We start from the raw sequence: 24,869 nt of genomic DNA, 5'->3' as shown, positions 1-24,869 counted from the left end.
TCTGGGGTTTAGATGCACTTTTTTTTAAGCCCTGGCAAAACAGCTTGCTTCTAGAAGTCTCTGTTCTCTCATCTGTAAAATGGGGTGGATAACACCCACCTCCCAAAGGCTCCTGTAAAGACTACAGGAAAGAGCTAGAGCGTGCGCAGCGCCAGAACCTCAAGGCATCGACATCTCCCGAGGGTCCCCCGTCCCCCAGCTCGAGCCTGGAGGAACGTTCCAGGGTCGACAGCAGTCTCGTGCACCTGAAGCTTCTCCCGCAGTCAGGAGTGCGCTGTAACTTTGTAACTTTGTAAGTGCTCACCAACACACACACCCTGGGGAGAGAAGCCGGGGGTCTCAGCGAAGCAGGTGCACAGACCTGAGAGGCGCAGGGAAGGAATACAGTTCAGCTGGGAGCGAGCACGCGCCAACTGTCCACATTGTGCTCCTTTCAATACGAGCCGTGCTATTTATCACTACAGGAAGAAAAGGCGCCGCTAGAACGTTGTCTTTAAAACCGCTGTAATGAAAATCACACTCATATAGTTCTTTTCCGCATTTCACGCGTAACAACCTACTTTCTTCCAGCTCCACGCCCCCCGCCAGCTTGCGATGCCCTTGTCCACCTGACATCTCCTCCCACCGCATTTCCTGAGGGCACTCCCCGCCCCTGGCCATCCGGCTACCACCACTGACCTGTCCTTTGGGCCATCCACTCGGGAGTCCTCCCGTCCCCGACAGCACGGCTGCAGCCAGGGGAAGCGCACGCGGGGTTGCATTTCACCGTTCTCCCTACTTCTGGGTAAGTGAACATTTCCAGGGCACCTGTGTGACTCAGTCGGTTTGGCGTCTGCCTCCAGCTCAGGTCATGATCTCAGGGTCCTGGATTCCAGCCCCGCCTCAGCTCCCTGCTCAGCTGAGACCCTGCTTTTTCCTCTGCTTCTGCCCCTACCCCCTGCGCATGCGCACTCTAGCGCGCAGGCGCTCTCCAATAATTTTTTTTTAATAAAGATTTTATTTATTTGACAGACAGAGATCACAAGTAGGCAGAGAGGCAGACAGAGAGAGAGGGGAAGCAGGCTCCCTGCTGAGCAGAGAGCCCGATGCGGGGCTCGATCCCAGGACCCAGAGATCATGACCTGAGCCGAAGGCAGAGGCTTTAACCCACTGAGCCACCCAGGCGCCCCTCTCCAATAAATTTTTTTTAAAATTTTTCCATAATACAGTCTCTCAAAAGTCACTTTTTAACATAAGAAATGACAGAAAAACACGGCGGGTCATCCCGAGTATACCCTTTCCACCTGTCCCTGAACCCGAACTGCCGCTCACCCTCCAACCAGTCCGTAGCTGGCGGCTGGGTCCTCGAAAATCCCTGGCGTGTGTTATGTGTCATCACGCAGTTTCCTACATGCTGAGCAGGGCTTACGGTAACTTTCTAGAATAGTAAGCCTGTGCACTGTCCACATTCGCTTCCCTCGGCCTGAGACTAAAAGAAGAAAGCGTATTAGCTCGTCTGCTCCCACTGGGGTTAACGCGAAGTCATTCTCCAAGGGTTCTGTGGGCCGATGGGCTCAGGGAAAATCTAAAAGGGCTGGTGTTTTAAAGCCTGAAAACAAAACGTCGGGGCGGGGGGGTAGAATTTAAGAACGAAAAACATGTTTTCTCGGAAAACGAGCTTAGAGAATCACGGCAGGCGGAGGTTGCACACAGGTGTTCAGCGTCCTGGCGGCCTGCATGAAGCAAGCAGAGCCGCGTGAGCACCCCGCCAGCTGGCTCCACCGCCCCTCATCCTCCTTTGCATTGACCGCCACCTCCTCCAGGCTGCCCCACTCCACACGTGCGGAGCCGGCAGCAGCTCTCGGTCCGAGAAACCAGGCCCAGGGGCAGGAAGTGCCCGCCAGCCGGCCATGAAGGCCTGGGTCTTCCCTGACCTGCGTGCTCCTGGTGGCACAACAGGAACAGTGACAACAAGCGACATTCTGGGTGCCGCTACATGCCTGGTGCTGTCACACGCATGTTACTCATATTTCTATTTGGTCTCCCAAGCCTGAGTTCGAGGAATTTCATGGCAGAGGAAATGGACCAAAACCAAAAAACAAATAACAACAACAACAACAAAATTTTGCCTGCAGAGACCGGAGTGGGGAATCTTGCACAAGGAGCCACAGCTAAGAGCCAGGACACAAAGGCAGGTGGGCACCAGAGCTCTTTATGATGCTATCGAGGTTTTGCAAAGCTCAATGTAGAGGTGAAATGCCAGGACAAGGTTGATAACCTGCTGGACGGAGGACAGACATCTTGGGGAGATGGTCTGCAGCGAGATGGAACACCGAGTCGGCCTCTCAGCTCTTCAAAGAGCTAAATTCTATCAACTCCTCTTAGAGGACCCACCTGCAGAACGGACCCCTAAGAAGCCAGAAGCCCAACCTACCAAGTGATGAGAACTGCAACTTGGAAGAAAACCAAACTCAGCGTCTGCAGTTCAGTTCACCCTCCTCCCAGACAGCAAAATCTACACGGGAAACCAGGTCACCGCCAGAGTATTGCTTGGTAAACACGAAGGCAGTGGGATGCCTCACGTCATAGGAATCTAGAGCCGTGACAAGATAAGTACCGAGGCCAATCATCCTGGGTTTCTGGGACAGTCCTGATCGCCAGCACCCTGCTTACAGTCAGGCCGTGTGTCCTGAGTGACTGTCTCACACATGTGACCTTCCTGCCAGGATGGTGGTTATCTACACTCTGCCTCATTGCCAAGGCTGTGTGGATCACACCTTTCAAATAACATACTTACCTCAGGGATGCTTGGGTGGCTCAGTTGGTTAAGCGGCTGCCTTCGGCTCAGATCATGATCCCAGCGTCCTCGGATCAAGTCCCACTTTAGGCTCCTTGCTCGGCAGGGAGCCTGCTTCTCCCTCTGCCTACTCTGTCTGCCTGTGCTCTCTCTCTCTAACAAATAAATTAAAAACAAACAATAACAACAAAAAACCATACTTACCTCAAAAACCAATATAACCTGTGTAGTTCATTATAATTATGCTACAATTTTGAGAAAACACCCTTACTTGGTAGACTCAAAAAACACACGGGTCTGTCAGCTGGAAAGTACTTCCCAGTTGTTCCACGCCAGGTTACCCAGCCACGTTACCATCATCAGTGCTGGGAGGACTCCAGCCTCCAACTTCAGACACTAATGCTTTTTTGTCCCACACTTTGCATATGAAACCCTTTCACATGGAGAGACCCGACCTTCCCCATTTGGGGAAAGTGAGAGCATTAACCCAGGTTAGGGGCTGGAGTGGAAGGTTGCAGGAGGGGATAAGCTCTTCCTGGGAAAAGGGAGAGGTCAAGCTTGACTCAAAAGCTATGCTCACATCTAGATTATGTTCCAGAATCTGGTGAAAGTTCTCACTTAAAAAAGGCTTCTGCCTCTTTTTAAAAAGTTTTTAAACCACAGATCTGAATGATCTTCCACAGTCTTTTCCAAGTGTTAGATCATGGTTTTGATTCTTAAAATTCTCTTATTCAGAAGACTATTTGGAAAGTGCCTTCCTCTGTGACAAGACTGCGTTAGGCATGGTGGTTCAACACCATTCCAAAAGTGAACAGCGTGCTAACCAGGCCAGATTCTGCCCCCATGGAACCTAACAGTTTTCCTTTTTTGTTTTGTTTACAGAAATGGAAGAATAGGGCACCTGGGTGGCTCAGTTAGTTAAAAATCTGACTCTTGGTTTCAGCTCAGGTCATGATCTTGGGGTCGTAGGATAGAGCCCCAAGTCAGACTCCATGCAGAGCATGGAAACCACTTAAGAGTCTCTGTATCTCCCTCTGACCACCTCCCTTCCCATAAATAAAATCTTTTTTTAAAGATTTTTTTTTATTTGACAGAGAGCCATCACAAGCAGGCAGAGAGGCAGGCAGAGAGAGAAGGGGAAGCAGACTCCCTGCTGAGCAGAGAGCCCGCTGTGGGGCTCAATCCCAGGACCCTGGGATCATGACCTGAGCCAAAGGCAGAGGTTTTAACCCACTGAGCCACCCAGGCGCCCCAAATCTTTTTTTTTTTTAAATTGAAGAGTAATATAAATACATGTCCACAGGCAGAGCCACCCAAAAATTTATGTTTCAAGTGTTAAAATTCCAAGATTCCTGAAACCCCCAGCTGGTACATATTTCTTCTTTGGACATTGGCTCAAGTGTTTCTCCTCCTCTGCCCACAAATACTCAGAAGACCGGCTGAATGATGCTGCTGAAACCAGCTGCAAGTTGAAAAATCAAACTAGACTGGATTTCATTAAGTATATATAAATAGCCCCCTTTTTTCTTTATTTCATCACTTTGGGGAAGTTAAGTGGGAATTAGGTGAAAAGCAGTAATATTAGGTGTAGAGACATGACAGCCAAAAGGGAGTCAGTGGAACTGTTCCGGCCTGGTCTGCCGCTAGACCTCCAGTCAGCGAAAGGCAAGCAGTGCCGCGTCCTCGCTGGAGGAGGAGGTGGTCGGCATGACCAGATGTTGCCCGAGATCACGGGCCGCTCTAGAACTGCTTTGTCCTCATTCAATTATTAGGACTAAATGCTATGAACTAAGTACATACAGCAGGCACTCACAATGAAAAGTGAACGAACGCTGAACGCAAAGGAATAGTTAAGGAAGACGAGAAACATTTGCTGCTTTTTAAAAATGCAGTGACTATTTTATTCACACTAATTAGAATATATACACAAAAAAATGTGTATCATATGTTGCTTTCAAAAATTCTATGTTCCATGAGAACTATGTAATAAACAGTGTAAAATGTTTCTACTCATCACAAAGGAAGAAAAATCAGCATTCCCATGTAGTATTGGGAAAATATTTAGGATAATTTGAAGTTATAAGAAAACAAAGTGAAATATTACAGAACAGTCTTTTCAGGAAGTAGATGTTATAGTCTAGAAGCAATACATTTCATACTCTGAAACACTTTGGTATATTAAGTGAAATTAATACAAAGCAAAAAAAAGAAAAAAAAAGAACAACCAAAAAAAAACCCCAGGAAACTCAACTTTGGTTCACATTAATTGAAAGTTTAGCAACGAGGCAACTGCACAGCTACCTCCGATGAGAAAATGGAAAACCTCCCGTCTACTCCCCCGCCCCCGTGCCCCCGCTGGCTGACATGCATGTGCCGGGAGAGCACGTCCCAGGACTTCGGGGCCACAGGAGCATCTCATGTCCACCACTGTGTGCTCAGCCAGAGCTTGAAAGGCTTCATAAAAACCTCAGATTCAACTTGGAATATAAGCGGTCTTGGTTACTTCCTCTTAGACACAAATGACCCCGCAGTAAAGCAGCTCAGAACTACAACTCACATTTAAAGTAGAAAAGTAGAACGCAAATTTCTGGAAAATCATATAACTACAGTTTCTCAAGAAGTCCATACTTGAATAAAAGAACATACTACATTAATTTTTAAAAAATGCAAGTTTAATAACCCACTGACAGTAAGTTGTTAAGAAACAGAAATAACCGTCTGCGTGCCACAAATATTTCTTCACTGATATCGAGCATTACTTTGACAGTCGCACAACTAACCTGATCTGAGGAATTTTTAATTGCATCATTTTTAAAATTGCACTTTCTTATCCACACTGTCCAACCGTGGTACTGATTTTCTTCATTGTCTTTTGTTCTGCATGTTATCTTTTAAATGACTTCCTACTTGTGAGAATTCTTTCTGAGCAAACGTTGATGAACCACTTTTTCGTCATCCATCACAGGAGCAAACTGGGAATGTCCTCTGAGAGTTTTCTTAGCAATGTAATTTCTGGAAAAACAAGAAAGTCTTTAAAAGAAAAAAGAATCCTTGGTGAACTTTGCAAACTTACAGTAATAATATACTAATGCACTGTTGCTCCTTCCTGAAGCAAAAGAATATTCTATCATGTGCTCAGCTTTACCACACGTGCACCGTTAACTGCCTCCAAAGAACACAGCCTGTGAACACAAGGCCTCGGGGCTCCCGAAGGGACAGAGCGCGGGAGGGAGTGTTCAGTGAGATTAACTAGTGTGGTAGATCTTCGGAACAAAAAGAGTATAGAAGATAAAAGAAAAAATTTCTGTCAAGTTCATGTGAGGCTTTTTAAAGAACAATTCTAAAAAGGATGAAAGGAGATAAACATAAAGAATTATTCAACAGGGGGCGCCTGGGTGGCTCAGTCGGTTGGGTGTCTGATCCAGGGTCCTGGGATTGAGTCCAGCATCAGGCTCCCTCCTTGGCGGAGAGCCTGCTTCTCCCTGTCTCTCTGCCTGCCTCTCTGCCTGCTTGTGATCTCTCTCTCTGTCAAATAAATAAAATCTTTAAAAAAAAAACAGTATCAGGAACTCAAGATCCTGCCCAAATTTAACAACCAAGTGTAAGAAGAAAGAAAACAATGAACAATGAACAAATAACGTGTGAAATGAAAGGTCTTAGTTTTTCATATTAGGTGAATCCTAATAGAATTAGGTGATCCTAGAACTACATTGTGTGGGTTTTGCTTTGCTTTGTTTTGCGGAGAGAGACGTCAGGGGAACTTAAGTCATTCCAAAATTCATTTGGAACAAATGCCAAAACTTACGGTATACTAAGACCTTGCACTGCCAGACAGTAAAATCCATCAAGTTACAATCACTAAAACACCATATTTCACGAAGTTTAAGACACCATCAAATGTAAGATGCACTGTTATTTTATGTACCCACACAAAGAAAAGGAACATAGCTCAGGATACGGAGTCTGAAAGGAGACAGGGACCACCTCAAAAAGTGGGGACACTGGATAGCTACAGCCTCAATGAGGGGTAGAAAAAAATAACCCTTCCTCTACAAGGGATAGCAGAGAAGTCTCTGACAATGGGAAGAAGAGAAAAAATATTCCTTGCTATTTGCACTGGTCTCCCAGCCCTGCCAGCCCACAAATGTTGTGGTCTGAATTCACACTAGCAGCAAAGTCCAAAGTATCTCAAGCAGGGAAATTAGGTTAAGAAGACTCGGGTTGGTACTGCTCCCACAGCCCCATAAATGGCAGGAAAAAATTGCAAACCATCTCGGGAAGAACTCAACTGCCATCCAGGCCACAGCTGATTAAAGATGTAATCCAAATTTAAAGATAAAATGTGGCATTTCTATGACTTGAAATCAGTGAGATATGGTAGGCAGATAAGTAAGTCAGTAGAAGAGATGTCCAAAAGCCTAGAAAACAAATACTGGGTACACTTACCATGATGAGCACTGAGTTAAGTTTAGAAGTGTTGAATCACTACAGTGTACACTTGAAATGAATTTAACACTGTATGTTAACTACACTGAAATTAAAAATTTTTTAAAAATCAATTTTCTCATTAAAAAAAAAAGCCAAAACAAAACAAACACTGGGCATTTAATAAAAATGTCAAGCCAGAGCATATCATAGAAACATCAAAGACAAAAGGGTACATTCTAATATATGGCATAGCCAAAAAAACTAAGAAAAAAGTTAAATCCCTCTATTCTCCTAAACTATGTTCTTCTAAACTACGAAGTTAACTGAAAAACAAAATCATTTAAGAAAGAATTAACCATAATTATTGAAATGATAATCTCAAAAGACTGGCCAACCTTTTTTTTTTTTCCTTTTCTTTTTTTGTGACAGAGGGAGAGAGGGAACAAAGGCAGGGGGAGTGGTAGAGGGAGAAGCAGGCTTCCTGCTGAGCAAGGAGCACAATGCGGCACGGTCCCATGACCTGAGCGGAAGGCAGATGCTTAACAACTGAGCCACCCAGGCACCCCCTGGCCCACCTATTTTTAAAACATGCTCTTTACCCACCCAACCCCCCAAAAGCCAAAACATAAGCAAAAATAAAAGGCAAATCTCAAACTGGAACAGTATGAACTCTGCAGTGACAAAGGGCTAATAATCTTAAAATATCATTAACTATAAATCAGAAACAAAAATACCCTACACCACACCTCCACACCTTTTGCTCAAAGGCCAAGACTAGGCAACTGACAAGAAAGACAAATGGCCACTGAAATATATCAACAATGCTACATTTCACTAGTGACAGAAATACAAACTAAAACAATGATAATGCAATTGTTTATCAGCAAAATTTTTTAAAATGGTAATACCCAGTGTTGGCAAGGATACAGGAAAACCAGCACTTATACAGACATGAAAATCAAGCAACCTTTCTGAAACACAATTTAACAAGAGGTGTAGAGTCACAATCCTTTACAAATGTGCAGTCCGCTTAGATCCAACAATGCGACATGTAGGAATTTATCCCAAACAGATTTGTGCAAAAGGTACATGCCACTGTATGTGAGATTTATAATAAAGTTGGAAACACAACTAAACACCTAACAATGGCAAATAACTTAAGTACTTTAACAGAACTATAAAATGGAATACAATGCAACAATTAAATATTACGTATCCCAGAGCATTGTTTATACCAGCGAAAGATTAGAATAACCTAAATACCCATCAACAAAGAATTGGCTAAAAAAACTACAGCGCAGCAGTCAGTGGGACACTACACAATCATTACAAACAACGAGACAGCTCTTACGGCCTGACTCATCTACTTCTCTCCCCAGAGACCCACCCGGCTTACTTGCTTCCATGACACCTTATCTGTGACAGTGTCCCTCACCATCTTAGAATAGCAACTTGCCCCATCCCGAGTGTGCTCCCTCTCTCCCTTACCCTGCTGTTCTATTTTTACCATCTGGCACATGGCACTCGCTTATTTACGGCCCACCCTCCCCCAGAGGAGAAAAGATCTCACCTGTATCACTGCCCCACTCCCCTCCTTCATCTGTTCCAGGAAAGACGTATCCCTGCTCCTCTCCTCAGGCTAAACGCTTCACGTGGCCTTGGCCCCTTCCTGCATTACCTTTTCAAGTATTTCCCTCCACAATAACCCCTTTTACTTCTGCCTTACCAATTTTGCCCTCCAATACTGGATCATTCTCAGCAGCAAACAAAAACACCTTAATATCATAAAATGTCCCCGTCTCATTCCTATTATCCTTCACAGCAAAACTCTTTCCTCTCAGACCCTTACCTCTCCTACACCCACTTTACCTCTGCCATGACATGAAAACACCTTTGCTCAAGGTCACCAATGATGTCCTACGTTTGCCTCAAGCCAATGGCCAAGTCTTGGTTCTTGACCTTGCCCCCTCTCTCAGCAGCACAGGACACTGGTAACTACTCTCTCTTGAAGCAATCTTTTCTCAGCTTCCCTGAGCTCACAAGCTCCCAAATCTTCTCTCACTTCAATGGCTCCTCCTTGTCCACCAGACCTCTTCTCTACCTACATACTTCAAGGTGATCTCATCCCGTTTCTGGCTTCAAATGACCACATATATGCTGATGATTGGTTTTAAGGTCATTACCTTGAGCTCTGAGCTTCGGACCAGCGGCTCCAGAACATCAACCATTGACTTAACACAACAGAACAGATTCCCATTCTCACACCTCACCAAAAACCTAGGCTCTGTCCACAAGCCTTCTCAGGAAAAGGTACCGTAATCCACCCAGCTGCTCACAGCAAAATCCTAAGAGTCATCCTTAACTTCCTTCCTTCCTCCCTCACGATGAACTTAGCTGGAAGTCCTGGACTTCCCTCCCTGCAAAACAGATCCGCGCTCAGTCATCTCTCACCACCCCTGCTACTAGAGCCCTAGTCAACGCCACACCAGCCTCTTAATTATTCTCCCTTCCTCTCTCCTTGCCAGCGTCTGCCCTCCACCCAACACCCAGACAGAGCGTTCCTTCTGAAGTCTAAGCCAAGTCACATCACTCCTCCATTAAAACCCTCCATGTTTCCATTATACTTAGAGCAGAATGCAAAGGCCTTACCAGCTTCCTCATAAGCAGGCCTGCCACCTCTGACTCCTCTCCTCCTGTGCTCCCCTTCCTTACCCCCAGCCACACTGGCCTGCTTTCTGTCCTGCAGACGTGCCAGGTCTGCTCCCATCTCATGACCTCTGCAGCTGCCCTTCCTCCTGCTTGGATCGCTCTCCTCATATCCTCGGATGTCCGCCTCCCTCTCATCTTTCAAATTTCAACTCCAATGTCGTCATCTCAGCAAGGCCTTCCCCAGAAGCAACCCACCACCCACAACATCTTCCTAGTTTATCTCCACAAGACCCATCAATATCTGAAATTTACTTATGGATTAGAGCACAGGTTTACTATCGATCTCCTCCCAGTAGAAGATAAATTCTTTAAAGGTGAGAATGTTATCTTATTTTCCACTTATTCACTGCATGAAAACTGGTGCCTGGCACATAGTAATAAATATCCGAGGACCAAATAAGAGACTATTTTGTAATTGAAAATCTGAACTGGGGTAGTTTTTGACATTACCTTTGGTTTATTTTACTACTGTAATTCCAGAAATGGTAAGAACTGATAAAACTGTATCAAGAGTCTGATTATAAAATGGCTTTTCAGACCTCTTACCTACTCTGTTGACTAAGACTCCCTAATATACATTAGGAAATGATCTAAATGTGCATTAACAGGAAACTGGCTAAATAAGATGGGATACAGCCACACAAGAAATTACTAGGTAGCCATGAAAGAGAATGAAAAAGATACAAGCTAATATGGAAAACTGTGCAAGTTACAAGGCTGATCAAAAACATCAAGTTGCAAAACAGTAAGTTCAATGAGATCCCTTTGTCTTGACATGAACGCGCATTTGATTGGATGTGCACGGGGCAATCCAAGGAAACCCTATGGAAAGCAGTTATCGCTCTAAAATAAGAAGGTGGAGGCTGAACTTAACACTTATTACCTGAAAATTAAAAAGTGTCAGGAACAGGGCACCTGAGTGGCTCAGTCAGTTGAGCGTCTGCCTTCAGTTCAGGTCATGATCTCAGGGTCCTGGGATGGAGCCCTGCATCATGCTCCCTGCTCAGTGGGGAGTCTGCTTTTCCCTCTGCCTGCCACTCTCCCTGCTTGTGCGCTCTCTCTCTCGCTCTGACAAATAAAGAAATAAAATCTTTAAAATAAAATAAAATAAAAAATAAAAGGATTAGCTATAACTGCCAGTGTCCTTTCCCCCTAGTCATGTCTTAAATGTACACATAGTGTCTGGAGCTACGGACATCATCTCATAATTATGGATTAAGAGTCAACATGCAGTATAAAGATGCCAACAATGTGAATGTCCAATGACATCATTCAGCAGATGAACCCTTCCCGCTACACAAGAAAAATAAACCTCTATTCGTTTGAGATACTGTGAATTAGATTCTGTTACCTACAACCAAAGGAATTCCTGATATTCCTGGGATTATCTTTCAAAGAAAGTGAAAATTAAAGAAGTCAAATTTTATGCAGAATTAGGAAGAAAACTATAAGATGTCAGGAATAGAGCCTGCAAACCAATTCCCCCTCTTTAATGTCTCTACTCTGGATTTTTTTTTAAAAGAAAAAAAAAACACTAGGAAGAAACAGAAAAAAGAGAAAATTATAGTCAACATCAACTCCATAAAAAAGACCTCAGAGGGGCACCCAGCTGGCTCAGTCAGTGGAGCATGCGACTCATGAGTTCCAGCCCCATGTTGGATAGAGAAATTACTTTAAAAAAAAAAAAGATTTCAGGATGAAACATTCACGGAGTGTGCACACAGTAGAGATAGACTCACACGGTGAAACAGAAGTCCAATCAATGCTGGGGCTGTTCTGGACTGATGTTCATTGTTCGATAAATTTCTTTAAGTAACAACAGAGCAGTATCTTCAGATTCCCTATCACAAAGAAAAGAACATTTTCACTTAAGAGACCGTTAGTAGAAATTAACCTCTATGCATAAAGGTGGCAAACGCAACCTTTGTTCTAGTCAACCCTACCTAAGAGAGGCAAATGACAGTGTAGTCTTAAAGCTGTCCGTGTAAGCTGGATGGACACCGATCAGCTACAAAACAGCTATGTGCAATCCTCCACGGTGAGAGGGGACATCAGAAAGGATGGCTTTTCAAAGTCCCTACCACTCCCATTCTGTGAAAGGTATCCCTGCAAAATCAGTGTGCGAGTACCAAAGGCCTTTGGTCAAAAAGAGATGACATGCTGCCATCTTGTGGCTACTACAGGGGGCAAATACCGATTCTGAATATATGGCAGTTGTAATTAATACTCCACCATAAATGATAAATCAGCTAAAGAGTCTCCCTAAAACGTATGTGCTAGCACCTAAAGGCCACGCGAATATTATCAAAGAAGAAACCACTTACCAATAGCATAAATGACTCTGAAGAGCGAAAAGATATTCATTAAAACTCTCTATTGGCTTTTCTTGAAGAACGTAGTCAATTCGGCGACCTCCGTTTAGCAGTCCAACCTTTCCTAAGTAGTCCTCATCCTTGGAAAAATCTGGACTTTCAACAATCTTTTCTGCTAGAATTTAAACCATTTCAATATCAAAGTCAATCACTTAATCATTATCCTTCGACTTTAGCTGACTTTCGGGGCTCAAGAGAGTATCGCTTGACACACGCGGCAACTGGGGACCTAGCAGGCTCACTTCCCAGTCCTCCAAAGAGCCAGGGGAAGGAAGAGGGGCTGGTTACCCGAGAGAGAGGAGAAAGAGCCAACGAGCTGACAGAAGTGTTGAAGAAAAGGGGTGAGAGAACATCGCAGAAAGAAAGGAAACACAATTAGAATCTGGAAGAGTCGAAAACATCCTGGCACAATGATCTGACAACGCAGACACAGTCTAGAATATAAGGACTCCGGGGAACAGCAGCGTCAGGAAGATCATTTCTTACAGTGGGTCTTTAAATTGCCTGAATACAAGCTTAGCTCTCAACTCTGATGTTTCACTCTGGCCTTAGAAATCTCAACAAAAACTTAAGAATGCAGAGTAAAAGGTCCAGCAACCACCAGGCAAAAACCCAGAAAAAGAACTGACATGCGTTGTGAAGTACAGTTTACCGTAACGGATTTTCCTTTACAAAAGAACCTCTCACATCTTAACGGAAAGGACCAGAATAGAAAAGCATCATTAAATAATTCGTAAGTAATGTGTTCACAAATAACATTCGTACTAGAAAATGCTTCTCAGGTGTCGAACTTACCTGCAACTGCTTGTTTTGCTTCTTCTTCTTTGATCTGATGGGCCACTTTCTCCAGCTCTTCTTGCAGCTGAGTCGAAGAGGTGTGAGCGCGGGCAAACTCGTTCAGCGTCTGCCAAGCACTTTTCAGGGAGCTAATGAAGCCCTGTTTCAAATCAGATCCCATGCGAGAGAGACTGTCTTTCAGCTCTAAGGAGATTAAGATGACACGTCATGTCAGTTAGTCACTGGATAAAATTCTGCACCACAAAAACTGAAACTAAAGTGAACACTCTTCTCAGACAGGCTGAGTCCTCTTTTCAACGCCACAGTTTCTCGGCCAAGAACTCTCAATATATTAAAATGTTTTATAGAGGGGCACCTGGGTGGCTTAGTCAGTTAAGCATCTGCCTTGGGCTCAGGTCATGATCCCAGGGTCCTAAGTTCAAGTCTCTCATCAGGTTCCTTGCTCAGCAGGGAGCCTGCTGCTTCTCCTTCTACCTGCTGCTCCCCCCTGCTTCTGATCTCTCTCTCTCTGACAAACACAGTTTTATAGAGCCTTATTCTGTCCTTTTTAACAACTAAAACTAATCCAGCCAAAATGTGTAAGCTTCCTCTCTCCACAAAAGAAAAAAAAAGGTGGGAAGGTGGAGTTCAAATACCGTAAAAATGAGTATCAAACTTCCCATTTTAACTCCAAAAGAGTTAAGTATTTTTTAATAGCACGATGTAAGCCCCCCCCCCAAAAAAAAGGGAAGGAAGGAAGAACAGAAAAAAGAAAGAAAATCCAATTTTCAACAAAAGGATATGATCACTTTCCCCCCTCTTCTCCACTGCACTCCCAACCCTGCCACCCAAACCTTTAAACCTATGGATGATATACATCATTAACCGGCGTAAGAGAGACATAAACCCCACTTGGAATTATTACTGATCCATTACGTTTAATGGATGTTTTTAATTGGAAAAGTTTATATAGTTAGCAAGGAAGTAATAGTTCATTTGACTTAGCATCAAGTTTATTTCTTCTTGGTCCTTAGTTCAAGTGTTATTCTGCTTCCTACCCCCAGAAATTATGACCAAATTCTATCAATCTATGCATCTCATCACTTTGGTACTGACTTCCCCCATTCCTAAGTAACTCAACCATTAGAACACCACACCAAGGAGAAAGTCATCAAGGAGAAGCAACTCATTCAGAACTTTCTTTATAGCTCTTCTGAACATTTAATAAACAGGTTCCAAACACAGCAGGCACTTAAATAACATTAATTTTATGAAAAAGGATCTAGTGTTAAAGTTTTCATGATTAAATTACAAATAACAGGAAGGACATAATTCATTAGGACTAATAGATTACAAAATGACAGAAAGGAAACAAGTTTTTATAGTATTTGCTTTTTACCTAAATGAAGTCTTTTTCTGCCTTTGTGATGTGGGATGAGAACCGCTTTCAGGTCCAAATCTGGAACAATCATAGGCTCTAATCTATAAGCCACTGGATCAAGCTGCAAAGAAAATTGGAAATTTAGGAAAAGTTCTTTTATCTTGAGTTATGTTCTTGATTGGGTGACAAAACGGGTAACAACAAACCAGAGATTCTGATTTTTTCACAAGTAGTAATTAAAAGAAGACTTACTACTGGTAATTATAAGAACACTTCTAAATTTGTGAGTAAAACTGCTTTGCAAGCAAAGCAGTAGGATTATTTCCTTGAACGAAGGCTTCCAGTAGAAAAGTTTATCGGACAGCATCAGACTACTCTCTGTTAGGACAAAGAGTTGAGCTGTACATCAAAGTGAGAGTTAGTTCCTAAGAAATAAGAATCTGAGAATCTATAAGGATGATCTAATAAGTGTTTCTATGTAGGTGTTTCATCTTTTTCAAAATAAAGAGTAGTTCAAGTCACTCACTGGATGATAAATATTGAAGAATCCTTTACACGTAGGAAGCCTGTAGTTCTCATCTATCCTATCCACTCCTCGAATTGTGAGAAACATACCAATTGGAGATCCCAGGGCAAAGAAAATCTCTGGCTCAAAGTCTAATGCGTTGTAAACAACAGAAACCTAGAAAGAATCAAAAAAACAGTATGAGATCACCATTCCAAGGTCACAGAATAAAAAATTCAGAAGTTCAAGCTGGAACTGCACTTAATTAAAAGCATATTAACACAGATGGTGCCACTCTAGGTACGGTCTGTAATGCTTACAATCACTGTCAGCTATTTTAAAGGGACAAAAAAATTTCTCTTTAAAATCGTCATAGACTGGGGGCGCCTGGGCGGCTCAGTAGTTAAGCATCTGACTTCAGCTCAGGTCATGATCCCAGAGTCGTGGGATCCAGCCCCGCATTGGGTTCCCTGCTCGGCGGGAAGCCAGCTTCTCCCTCTCCTACTGCCCCACCTTGTGTTTCCTCTCTCACTGTGTCTCTCTCTGTCAAATAAATAGAATCTTCAAAAAAAAGGTAAAATCTTCATAGACTCTTACATCCTCTGTCTATATTTTACTTGTTGTACAGCGTAACATACACAGTATATAGTAAACATTGTATTTATTATAATTATAAATACCATTACAACTGTAGATTCTAGATTCAAACTGCTTGGGCTTGAATCCTGGCTCCACAACTTACTGTGTGACCTTGGGCAAGTTTCTTAACCTCTGTTGCCTCCGCCTGTTTCCTCATCTACAAAATGGGGATAACAATGCCAAACTCACAGTGGGGTTGAAAAATAAATAACCTAATCCACATATAGTGCTCAGCACAGAGCCTGGCCTATTTGAAGCATCCCACAACTGTTACTTCTCTTGTAACTACCTTTGTTTGTCCAAACAAGTTTCTTTCCAGTAGAAAAATGCTTTGTCCCAAGAGAGCCCCTGTTCTGGCAGCTTGTTTTTAGCTCCTCACCTCACTGACAATGGCCCAGAGTAAGAGAAAGCCCCTACGTTCGTGGCTCTCTACAGTTTCCAAAGCTCTTTTGTTTGTTGCTCAACGGCAGGATAGAGGTCTTTGTCACTGAGTATCCTGACGATGAAGAATTATGCCTGACGCGGCATAATCCCACCGCGTGACAGAGGCCCCCTGAAAGGGAGCTACAGCAAGAGTATCGTGTCCATTTCTCAGAGGAAGACAGTGAAGCTCAGAGAGATGACGTCACTCCCCGAAGAGCACTCACCAGTAAGTGGCAGAATGAGAACTTCGAATTCCAAATCTAATGCGCCTTCTACTACACTAGGCTGCCCCTTCTAACCAAGTCTAGGCTGTTCATCCCTTGGCTTGCCCTTATATTTGCAAATTCAATGGTTTCTGCTACTGATGAGGGCCACACAGGACATGCTCTCAAGATTACACATTACCCCCAGCTCCAGATTAAAAAAAGGAAGAAGAAAACAGAAAGTTAAGAGAAAAATTACCAACTGGAAATTACAAGATAGATGAAAAAGAGCTAATATCCTTCACACACAGAAATTCTTAAATATACGAAAAGGAAAAAGAAACTCAGGAGAAAAGTAGGTAAAATCAATACTTCACAAAAGAAAAATGCCTAGAAGACATATGAGAAAACATCTAACTTGTCTAATGCTCAGAAAGGCAACGAGATGCCATTTTCCCTACAAGGTTATCAGAGAGATGAATGAAATACTAAAAAGAAAGAATCTTCTGTTTTCATAAAAGTCGTTTTTTCAGAAGAAAGTGATAAAAGTGAGAACACTACCTATCTGTAAAGGAGAATGACAGCGCCAGAGTTAGTGAGGAGAGAGAGGGGGGTCAGTCTTATAAACTGCCTCCGACAGTACGAACTGACAAACTTTGTCAGGGGCAAAAGGAGAAGTCACGATCGGAATTTTCATGTGTACATTCTTGGGTCCACCTATCCCACTTCCACTTGTTTAACTGAAGGAAATAACAAAGAATGTGCACAGAAGATTGGTTTAAAAATGTTCATCACTGGACCACTTAAAAGACTGAAAAACCTGAAACTGCCTACATGTCCGACATTATGGGTGACCTGTGTCCCTCACAAAAAAGTCACATGTACCAGCACCTCAGACCTTATTTGGAATTACCACTATCTTTACAGCGGTAATCAAGTTAAAATAAGGTATTTAGGTGGGCCCTAATCCAAGACGCTGGTGTTCTTAGAAAAAGGGGAAATGAGGTCACAGAGACAGACACACAGAGGGAAGACGATGCAGACACAGGGAGGAGCATGTGAAAACAGAGGGCTGGAGAGCTGCGTCTAGGAGCCAAGGACCACCTGGCAAACCGGAAGGACCACCTGGCAAACCCACAAAGCCGGAAGCTGGAAGAGGCCAAGAAGGGTTTTCCGCTATAGGTTTCAAAGGGAGCGTGGCCCTGCTGACACCTCGCTCTTGGAGTTTGAGCTTCTAAGAAATGAGACAATAAATTTCTGTTGTTTAAAGCCACCCCGTGTGTAATACTTTGTCATGGCAGCCTGAACAAACTAATACACCCAGTAACGAGTAAACGAAAAAATAAATCGTTACCCATCCAAACAGTAAAACAGCAGTCATTATAATGAGAGAAATATTTACTGACACAGGAATATATATTCATAATAGTGTTTGAAAATGGCAGTATAATGTTTTGGTAAAACATTTTATGTAGTATTTCCCCATCTTTGTTAAAACATAGAGATAAATACATGCTTAAATAAAAGTCTAGAAAGCCTTGTTCAAAGAGTTCAGAGGTTAGTTCTGGCTACGAAGAGTATGATATTTTTTGTTTTCTCTTGCTTAGCAGTTTCCTGGCTTTCTGGCAAAGAAAGATGCACACGGGCTATTGTTTACACTGCCCCACAACCTTCTGGGTAACAGACCCTACTTGCCCACACTGGCCCATCCACCACGGAGGTGGCACGTGACTTGGGCTGAGTCAACAACCTGGGCCCCATTCCCAGGTAGTACAAATTGGCTAAAACAAACCTATAACTCATACCAGGTCAAGCACATTTTCCTAACTGGACCTATCAGGGGAGACTCCTTTTCCTTTGTGATCATAAAGCTTTAAGGAGATGCGCCTACAAGGACACCCATGATGCCAGGTTCATGGAGAAGGTCAGCTCCTGGAGAGGGACACACAGGGAGTGTCCTGATCCCATGGAACCCCTGGTTCCACAAATCTATACTCTGATCCTTCAGAGTTAAGTGAGAAAATACCTGCCCCTCATTTGCTAAAGTATGTTCGAGGTGGGGCACCTGCGTGGCTTAGTCGAGTAACTGTCTGCCTTCAGCTCAGGTCCCAGGGTCCTGGGATGGAGCCTCACTTCAGGCTGCCTGCTACATGGGAGCCTGCTTCTCCCTCTCCCTCTGCCTGCCGCTCCCCTGCTTGTGCACGCACGCTCACTCTCTCGCTCCCTCTCTCTCTCTCTGTCACATAAATCTTAAAAAGAAAAAAAAGTATGTTCAAATTTGGTCGTATTTAAAAAGAAAGACATTTTTAAAATGCAATCCATGAATCGTGTTTAAAGGCTTGAACAGGCTATTACAAACACCCTGTTCCATTTTCTGCCTTCTTTAAATCAGTCATGAATTCATTTAGGATAATGGAACCTTACAGACACAACTGTAAGTATACTGAAAGTAACAATGTCTAAAAAGATTTTAATACTTCTAAGCCATTGAGATGTAAGTATATTAAAGTGTATTATGAAATGTAGCACTGTCGATTCCTTGGCCAATTTTTATAGAAATTTTTCTGAAAAAAAAAAAAAAAAAAAAAAAAAAAAGATTTTTCTGCAAGGGAAGAATTGTGAATACTAAAAAATGTAAGTTAAGTGAATGCAGCAAGTTTTTCTCAAAGAAATTTAAGAATATAGTAGTCCCGCCTTATCCAAGGGGATAATTTCCAAGACCCCCCGTGGATGCCTGAAACCTCACATAAGACCGTACTCTATACACTATGTCTTTGCCGTACTTACCTACGATAATGTTTAGTTTATAAATTAGGCAGGGTAAGAGATTAACAACAACAATCATAAACAGAACAATTACAACAGTATACTATAAAAGCTATGTGCAAGTAGTCTGTCTCTCTTGAAACGTCTTCTTGTACTGTACTCGGCCTTCTTCTTGTGATGATGTAAGACAGAAGGCCTATGGGATGAGATGTAGAGGGGTGAATGACGCAGGCTCTGGGAAGTAACGTTCAGTTACTACTGACCTTCTGACCACACGTCAGAAGGAGGATCATCTGCTTCCAAACCACAGACGACCAGGTAACGGAAACCACAGAAAGCCAAACTGCAGGTAACTGGGGACAACTGTATTCACATGATTTTCTAATTACTGCCACTCTCTTGCTAGTAGCTATGAGGGACTAATGTTATAAAATAACGAGCAGTGAAAAACTAAAAATAGATTTACTTCAAAAGAAATAGTTTTTAATTGAGAGATGCACACAATCTGAGAGAAAATGTTTTCTCCACCCCCCCTTAAATGGTGACTATTTTAAGAATTTAAAGCCAACCCCAATAATAAAGATATGTGACTCCAGCATAAAATGTGCAGCCCCAGTCAACCTGTAAGCTTACCTGTCCAGTGCCAACTTCGAAAGACTCATAATCAACATGCACAGAAGACACATAAGCACCAACTGGAAGTTTCCGCTTGGACTCGTTAGCGTCTGAGGGGAGGGAAGTCATTTCTTTAGCTCTCTGAGCATTTTCCTCTTGTCCCTTTGTCGAAGCGGCCATCACTGCCTTCTTCTCTGATGCTGCTTTTTTCTGTTCCTGTGAAACAGCAACATTTCAGAACACAACCCTGAGGAAAAGTTCACCGGCTAGCTCTATGGAACAAGCTATCTCAAAGCTAAGGAATGCTCAGTCATTTCCTAGGCAGAGTGGTGTCAGACAAACATCCTTCTTAGAGTCACACACTAAATATTCAGGGAAGTAATGCCATGGTTTCTACTATTTAAAATTCTTTTTTTTTTTTTTTAAAGATTTCATTTACTTATTTGACAGACAGAGATCACAAGTAGGCAGAGAAGCGGGCAGAGAGAGAGAGGAAGGGAAGCAGGCTCCCCGCTGAGCAGAGAGCCCAATGCGGGGCTCGATCCCAGGACCCCGAGATCATGACCTGAGCCGAAGGCAGCGGCTTAACCCACTGAGCCACCCAGGCGCCCCTTCTACTACTTAAAATTCTTAAGGAAAAAAATGATAAGAGACTCAGAAAAAAAACCAGCAGAACAGCTACAGTTAAATCTCAATACTGCCTATCACTACACTCTTCACTCTACTTTCCTACAGAACTTAAAATTGTAATACAAAATGCCAACTATTTTCCTTTATGAACTCAACTTTAGACAGATTAAAGTACCACAGAATTGTGAAATACATATTTCCTATAAAGTTGTGGATTTGAGGAGAAATTTCTTCATTCAACCTGTTTACACCCAAGATGTCTGCGTGGAGCCGCTGACAAGTTTTCCTCCAACCCGTTTTGGGAAAAACAGACGACCACACTGTGGTCAGAGTCCCACAACCCGGAGTAACTACTCAGATACAGGAAGGAATGAACTGCAAATGACGCAGTAATTGGATCAATCTCAAAAACGCTGAGTGAAAGAAGCCAGATACAAAAGAGCACATGGCGCTGATCCCACTTACATGAAAAGGCAGAACAGGCCAAACTCAACAGTGACGGAAACCAGAGTAGTAGGAAAACAGGGAGGAGCGGACGAGAAAGGAGCAGAAGAGAACTATCTGGTGACAGAAATGTTCTAACTCTTGTTCTAGGCGGTGATTACACAGATGCAAAAACTCCCCAAATTTACTATGCTGCACTTCTTAAGATCCATGTACTTCCATAAATGAGGAAGTAAACCAAAGTTCTGGGAGCCTCTGTGGAACCAGCCTCCATCCCCTTGTCCTATCCTATTCCCAGCTCAACTGCTGTTTCAGCCATAGGTAAACACAAGCCCACCCCTGGAAGGCCTATTTCTCCTTCAAACATCAACACTTGGGGGAGACTTCTCTGACCTTCCTCAGCCCCTCACCCCTCTTCCCAGGCCAGAAATGCCACTCCCCCGGCTGGCAGCATGGATAGTGCTATTACAGGACCAATGAGTCACCTGCGGTCAGATCTCTGCCCCTCACTAGACCACATACCCTCAATTCACCTCCAAATCCTGAATATTGACATGGTACCTGAGATATTAATTAAATCTCAAATAATTCAACTGCTTAGGCTAATCAAAACAAATCAGTCCCAGGATGCCTCGGTGACTCAGTGGGTTAAAGCCTCTGCCTTCGGCTCAGGTCATGATCCCAGGGTCCTGGGATCGAGCCCCGCATCGGGCTCTCTGCTCAGTGGGGAGCCTGCTTCCTCCTCTCTCTCTGCCTGCCTTTCTGCCTACTTGAGATCTCTGTCTGTAAAATAAATAAATAAATAAATAATCTTTTAAAAAAAAAACAAATCAGTCCCGACTTTATAGTCCTGTTAGATGCAAAGTGATATACACTCAGGTGTAAATATATAATACAAATAAAAGAACTACAGCAGTTCGAAAGATGGAAAGATAACAAAGACCATGTTTACAACAATAAAGTAGCCACCTTAAGAACTAATTTTTCTAAGTACTTAGAGAATCTCTCTAAAATTAATTTAATACATGAAAATTAGGGGCGTTGGAGTGCCTGGATGGCTCAGTTGGTTAAGGGACTGTCTTCGGCTCAGGTCATGATCCTGGAGTCCTGGGATCGAGTCCCACATCGGGCTCCCTGCTCTGCAGGGAGTCTGCTTCTCCCGCTGACCTCTCTCCTCTCATGCTCTCTCTCTCATATTCTCTCTCTCAAATAAATAAATAAAATCTTTAAAAAAAAAAAAGAAAGAAAGAAAATTAGGGGCACCTGGGTGGCTCAGTTGGTTAAGCCTCTGCCTTCAACTCAGATCATGATCTCAGGATCCTGGGATCGAGCCCCGCATTGGGCTCCCTGCTCAGTGGGGAGCCTGCTTTTCCCTCTCCCACTGTCTCTGCCACTCACCCTGCTTGTGCTCACGCTCTCTCTCTCTCAAATAAATAAAATCTATGAATAAATAAATACATGAAAATTAAATGAAACGAGTTTTCCCCAACTGCTCTTCTTTCTTTCTGCATGCTTTTTAGTTGTTGCTTTGTTTTGTATTTTTAAGAATTTTTGCTTTTTTGGTTATGATTTCATGAAATTTTAGTGAGGCTATTCTTATCTCTTTAGATGGTGAGAACTAAGAACGAAGAAAATAAGCTGACTTTATTGGAGGCAAGCTTACATGCATTAATCCAACCCTATAAGGAAGGTAGCATCATTCACATTTTAGAAATTAGGGAAATCCAAGATCAAAAAAGTTAAGCAAATTGCTCATGAATAAGGAGTTAATAAGCAGTTGAACTGGGACGACCGATTCATCCACCTGTCCAGGGTTTACCCGGTTTTTGCACCAGGAAATCCCCAAATACCAGTTTTAAAACTGAGAGTCCTTCATCCTGGGAATTCTCTCAGTCCCAGGAAAACGGGATGGCCAGTCGTCCTAGCTGAGGTTGAAACCCAGGTTCTGGCGGACTCCAAGGTCTGTGCTTACATCAGCTCCACACTGCGCCCTTGGGCAGGGAGCCCATTAGCCGGCCTAACCACACTGTATTAACAAAAACTCCCAAAATCTAAACAAGAGAGTCAAAGATGAATTTTGGCTTCTGTTTATAGGGCACAAATAAACTTTACCAGTTTAACTGCTTTCTGTTTTACAAAGTTAGCAATCTTCTTTCTGGGTCCAAGGGGTATGCCCATTTCCTTCAGGTCATCGACTGTACACATAAGCTTGAAAAGAAAATAAACAAACAAGCCCATTAGTTAATCAGTTTAATGATTGATGAAGTGAAACTGAAATCAGGAAATGATAAAAAGAAACCATACGAACGAAAGCAATCTAAGATCCAGTCGATTTTTTAAAAGTTAATTTGCTTTTAAATCCTCGATTAACTCTGAGCTTTCCACATCTAAACCATTCTAGTCATGTTTGGCAGAAAATTCATGCATTCTGTACAAAATTTAAAAGCTCCACGGTCAACCAGACAACGAAGTCTCTTCCCTCTGCTCCTGTTCCAACCACCCAGCTCTCTCACAGCCTCTGCAATCTGCTCTTTCCAGAGACACCTTCCATATACACAGCACCTCAGTGGTTTTCCTTGTGTGTGTAGCCTGCGAGGCAAATGGGACTGAACTGTGCTCTTTTCACATAACATATCTTAGAAATCACTTCCTACCACTACCTCGGACACTGCCTCATTTATTCAACAGCTGCATTCCATTACATGCATGTGCCTTGAACTACTTCACTAGTGCCCTACCAGCAGACTGGTAGGTGTTTCTCAGGGTTTGTATCATGAACAGCACTGTCGTGAGTACCCTTAGATACTCTTATGTCAATATTCCTATATTTGGAATTATTCCTGGCAAATTGCTGGAGCAAAATATTTTTTGTATTTTTTGCATTTTGGGGGGGGGGTATTTTTTGTATTTTAAAAGGTATTACCATCTTAACCATAGAAAACAAACTGAGGGTTGCTAGAGGAGAGGTAGATGGGAGGGATGGGTAAGTGGGGGATGAGCACTAAGGAAGGCACGTGGTGGAATGAGCACTGGGTGTGATATGCAACTGATGAATCACTGAAACTAATAATATAGCATATGTTAATTACATTGAATTTAAATAAAAAATTTAAAAAATAAAAAATTTCCAACCCTATCATTTTAGACTAAAATCTTCATCAAAAAGAAAGTTAATCCTACAATAAAAAGAAAATAAATAAAAATTTAAAAAATAATAAGGTATTACTAAACTGCCTTCCATAGAGATTGTACCAACTTACAGTCTTACTAACCATACGTACACCGTGCCCAGCTACCCTCATCCTGGCCCCATAGTATATGAACAAGCTTATTTTTGCCAAACCAAAAGGTTAAAAAAAACTCATTGCACTTTCAATCTGCCTTTTTCTCATGAGTTTTTGTATGACAAGAAGCCATTTGTTACTTCCTTTTCTGTACGTCATTTGTTCAGTCTTGGCCTATTCTAGTGTTTTGATGGTCTTTGTGTAACTAATTTATAGGGGCTCTGAATAATAAGGAAATAAGCCCTTTGTCTCTAACGTGTGTTCCAAATATTATTCTTAATCTATCACTGGCCTTTAGATGTTGTTTAGGGCATCTCCCGCTGTGCAATTTTTCTTTTATGGCTTCTGGGTTTTGTGGCATACTTAGAAGCCCTCTTAGATTACACTAAAAAACAAATGAAACTGTGTTTTTCAATTTTTAAACATTTAAGTCTCTGCCTTATCTGAAATGTATTATAAGAGTACTCAAATGATTCATAATTTTTGATCTTATAAATAGGAGAAACAATTTTAAACCAAAATGAATCAAACTGGGATGCCCAGGAGGCTGAGTCGGTTAAGCATCTGCCTTTGACTCAGGTCATGATCCTGGGGTCCTGCGATCCCTGTGTCAGGCTCCTTGCTCTGCGGGCAGCCTGCTTCTCCTTCTCCCTCTGCCTGCTACTCCCCATGCTTGTGCACTCGCCCTCTCACACAAATAAATAAAATCTTAGGGGCGCCTGGGTGGCTCACTGGGTTAAGCCTCTGACTTCAGATCAGGTTGGGATCTCGGGGTCGTGGGATCAAGCCTTCCATCGGGCTCTCTGCTCGGCGGGCAGCCTGCTTCCCCCTTTCCCTCTGCCTGCCTCTCTGCCTACTTATGATCTCTCTGTCAAATAAATAAATAAAATCTTTTTATACAAATAAAGTTTAAAAAA

At 42.8% G+C, this 24,869-nt stretch overlaps 1 protein-coding gene across 3 annotated transcripts in view; it reads right to left on the bottom strand.

Moving 5' to 3' along the window:
- Positions 1–4,650: 4,650 nt before the first annotated feature.
- LOC123955318 (SEC23 interacting protein) overlaps positions 4,651–24,869 on the bottom strand; it is a 40,800-nt gene continuing 20,581 nt past the window's right edge. The window contains exons 12-19 of one of the 3 annotated variants that reach the window (XM_046027234.1): positions 22,781–22,876; positions 19,613–19,810; positions 14,970–15,125; positions 14,462–14,564; positions 13,081–13,266; positions 12,238–12,400; positions 11,653–11,754; positions 4,651–5,806 (exon numbers count right to left, since the gene is read on the bottom strand). In XM_046027234.1, coding sequence (XP_045883190.1) covers positions 11,673–11,754; positions 12,238–12,400; positions 13,081–13,266; positions 14,462–14,564; positions 14,970–15,125; positions 19,613–19,810; positions 22,781–22,876 — 984 coding nt within the window. In that variant the 3' untranslated portion in view covers positions 4,651–5,806; positions 11,653–11,672. The remainder of the gene's footprint in view (positions 5,807–11,652; positions 11,755–12,237; positions 12,401–13,080; positions 13,267–14,461; positions 14,565–14,969; positions 15,126–19,612; positions 19,811–22,780; positions 22,877–24,869) is intronic. The other 2 variants (XM_046027233.1, XM_046027235.1) reach the window with 2 other exon arrangements.

This window comes from Meles meles, chromosome 13 (genome assembly GCF_922984935.1).
Source record: "Meles meles chromosome 13, mMelMel3.1 paternal haplotype, whole genome shotgun sequence".
NCBI lineage: Eukaryota > Metazoa > Chordata > Mammalia > Carnivora > Mustelidae > Meles > Meles meles.
The sequence above is the reverse complement of the archived record's forward strand: the minus strand, read 5'-3'. Positions and strand labels throughout refer to the sequence as shown.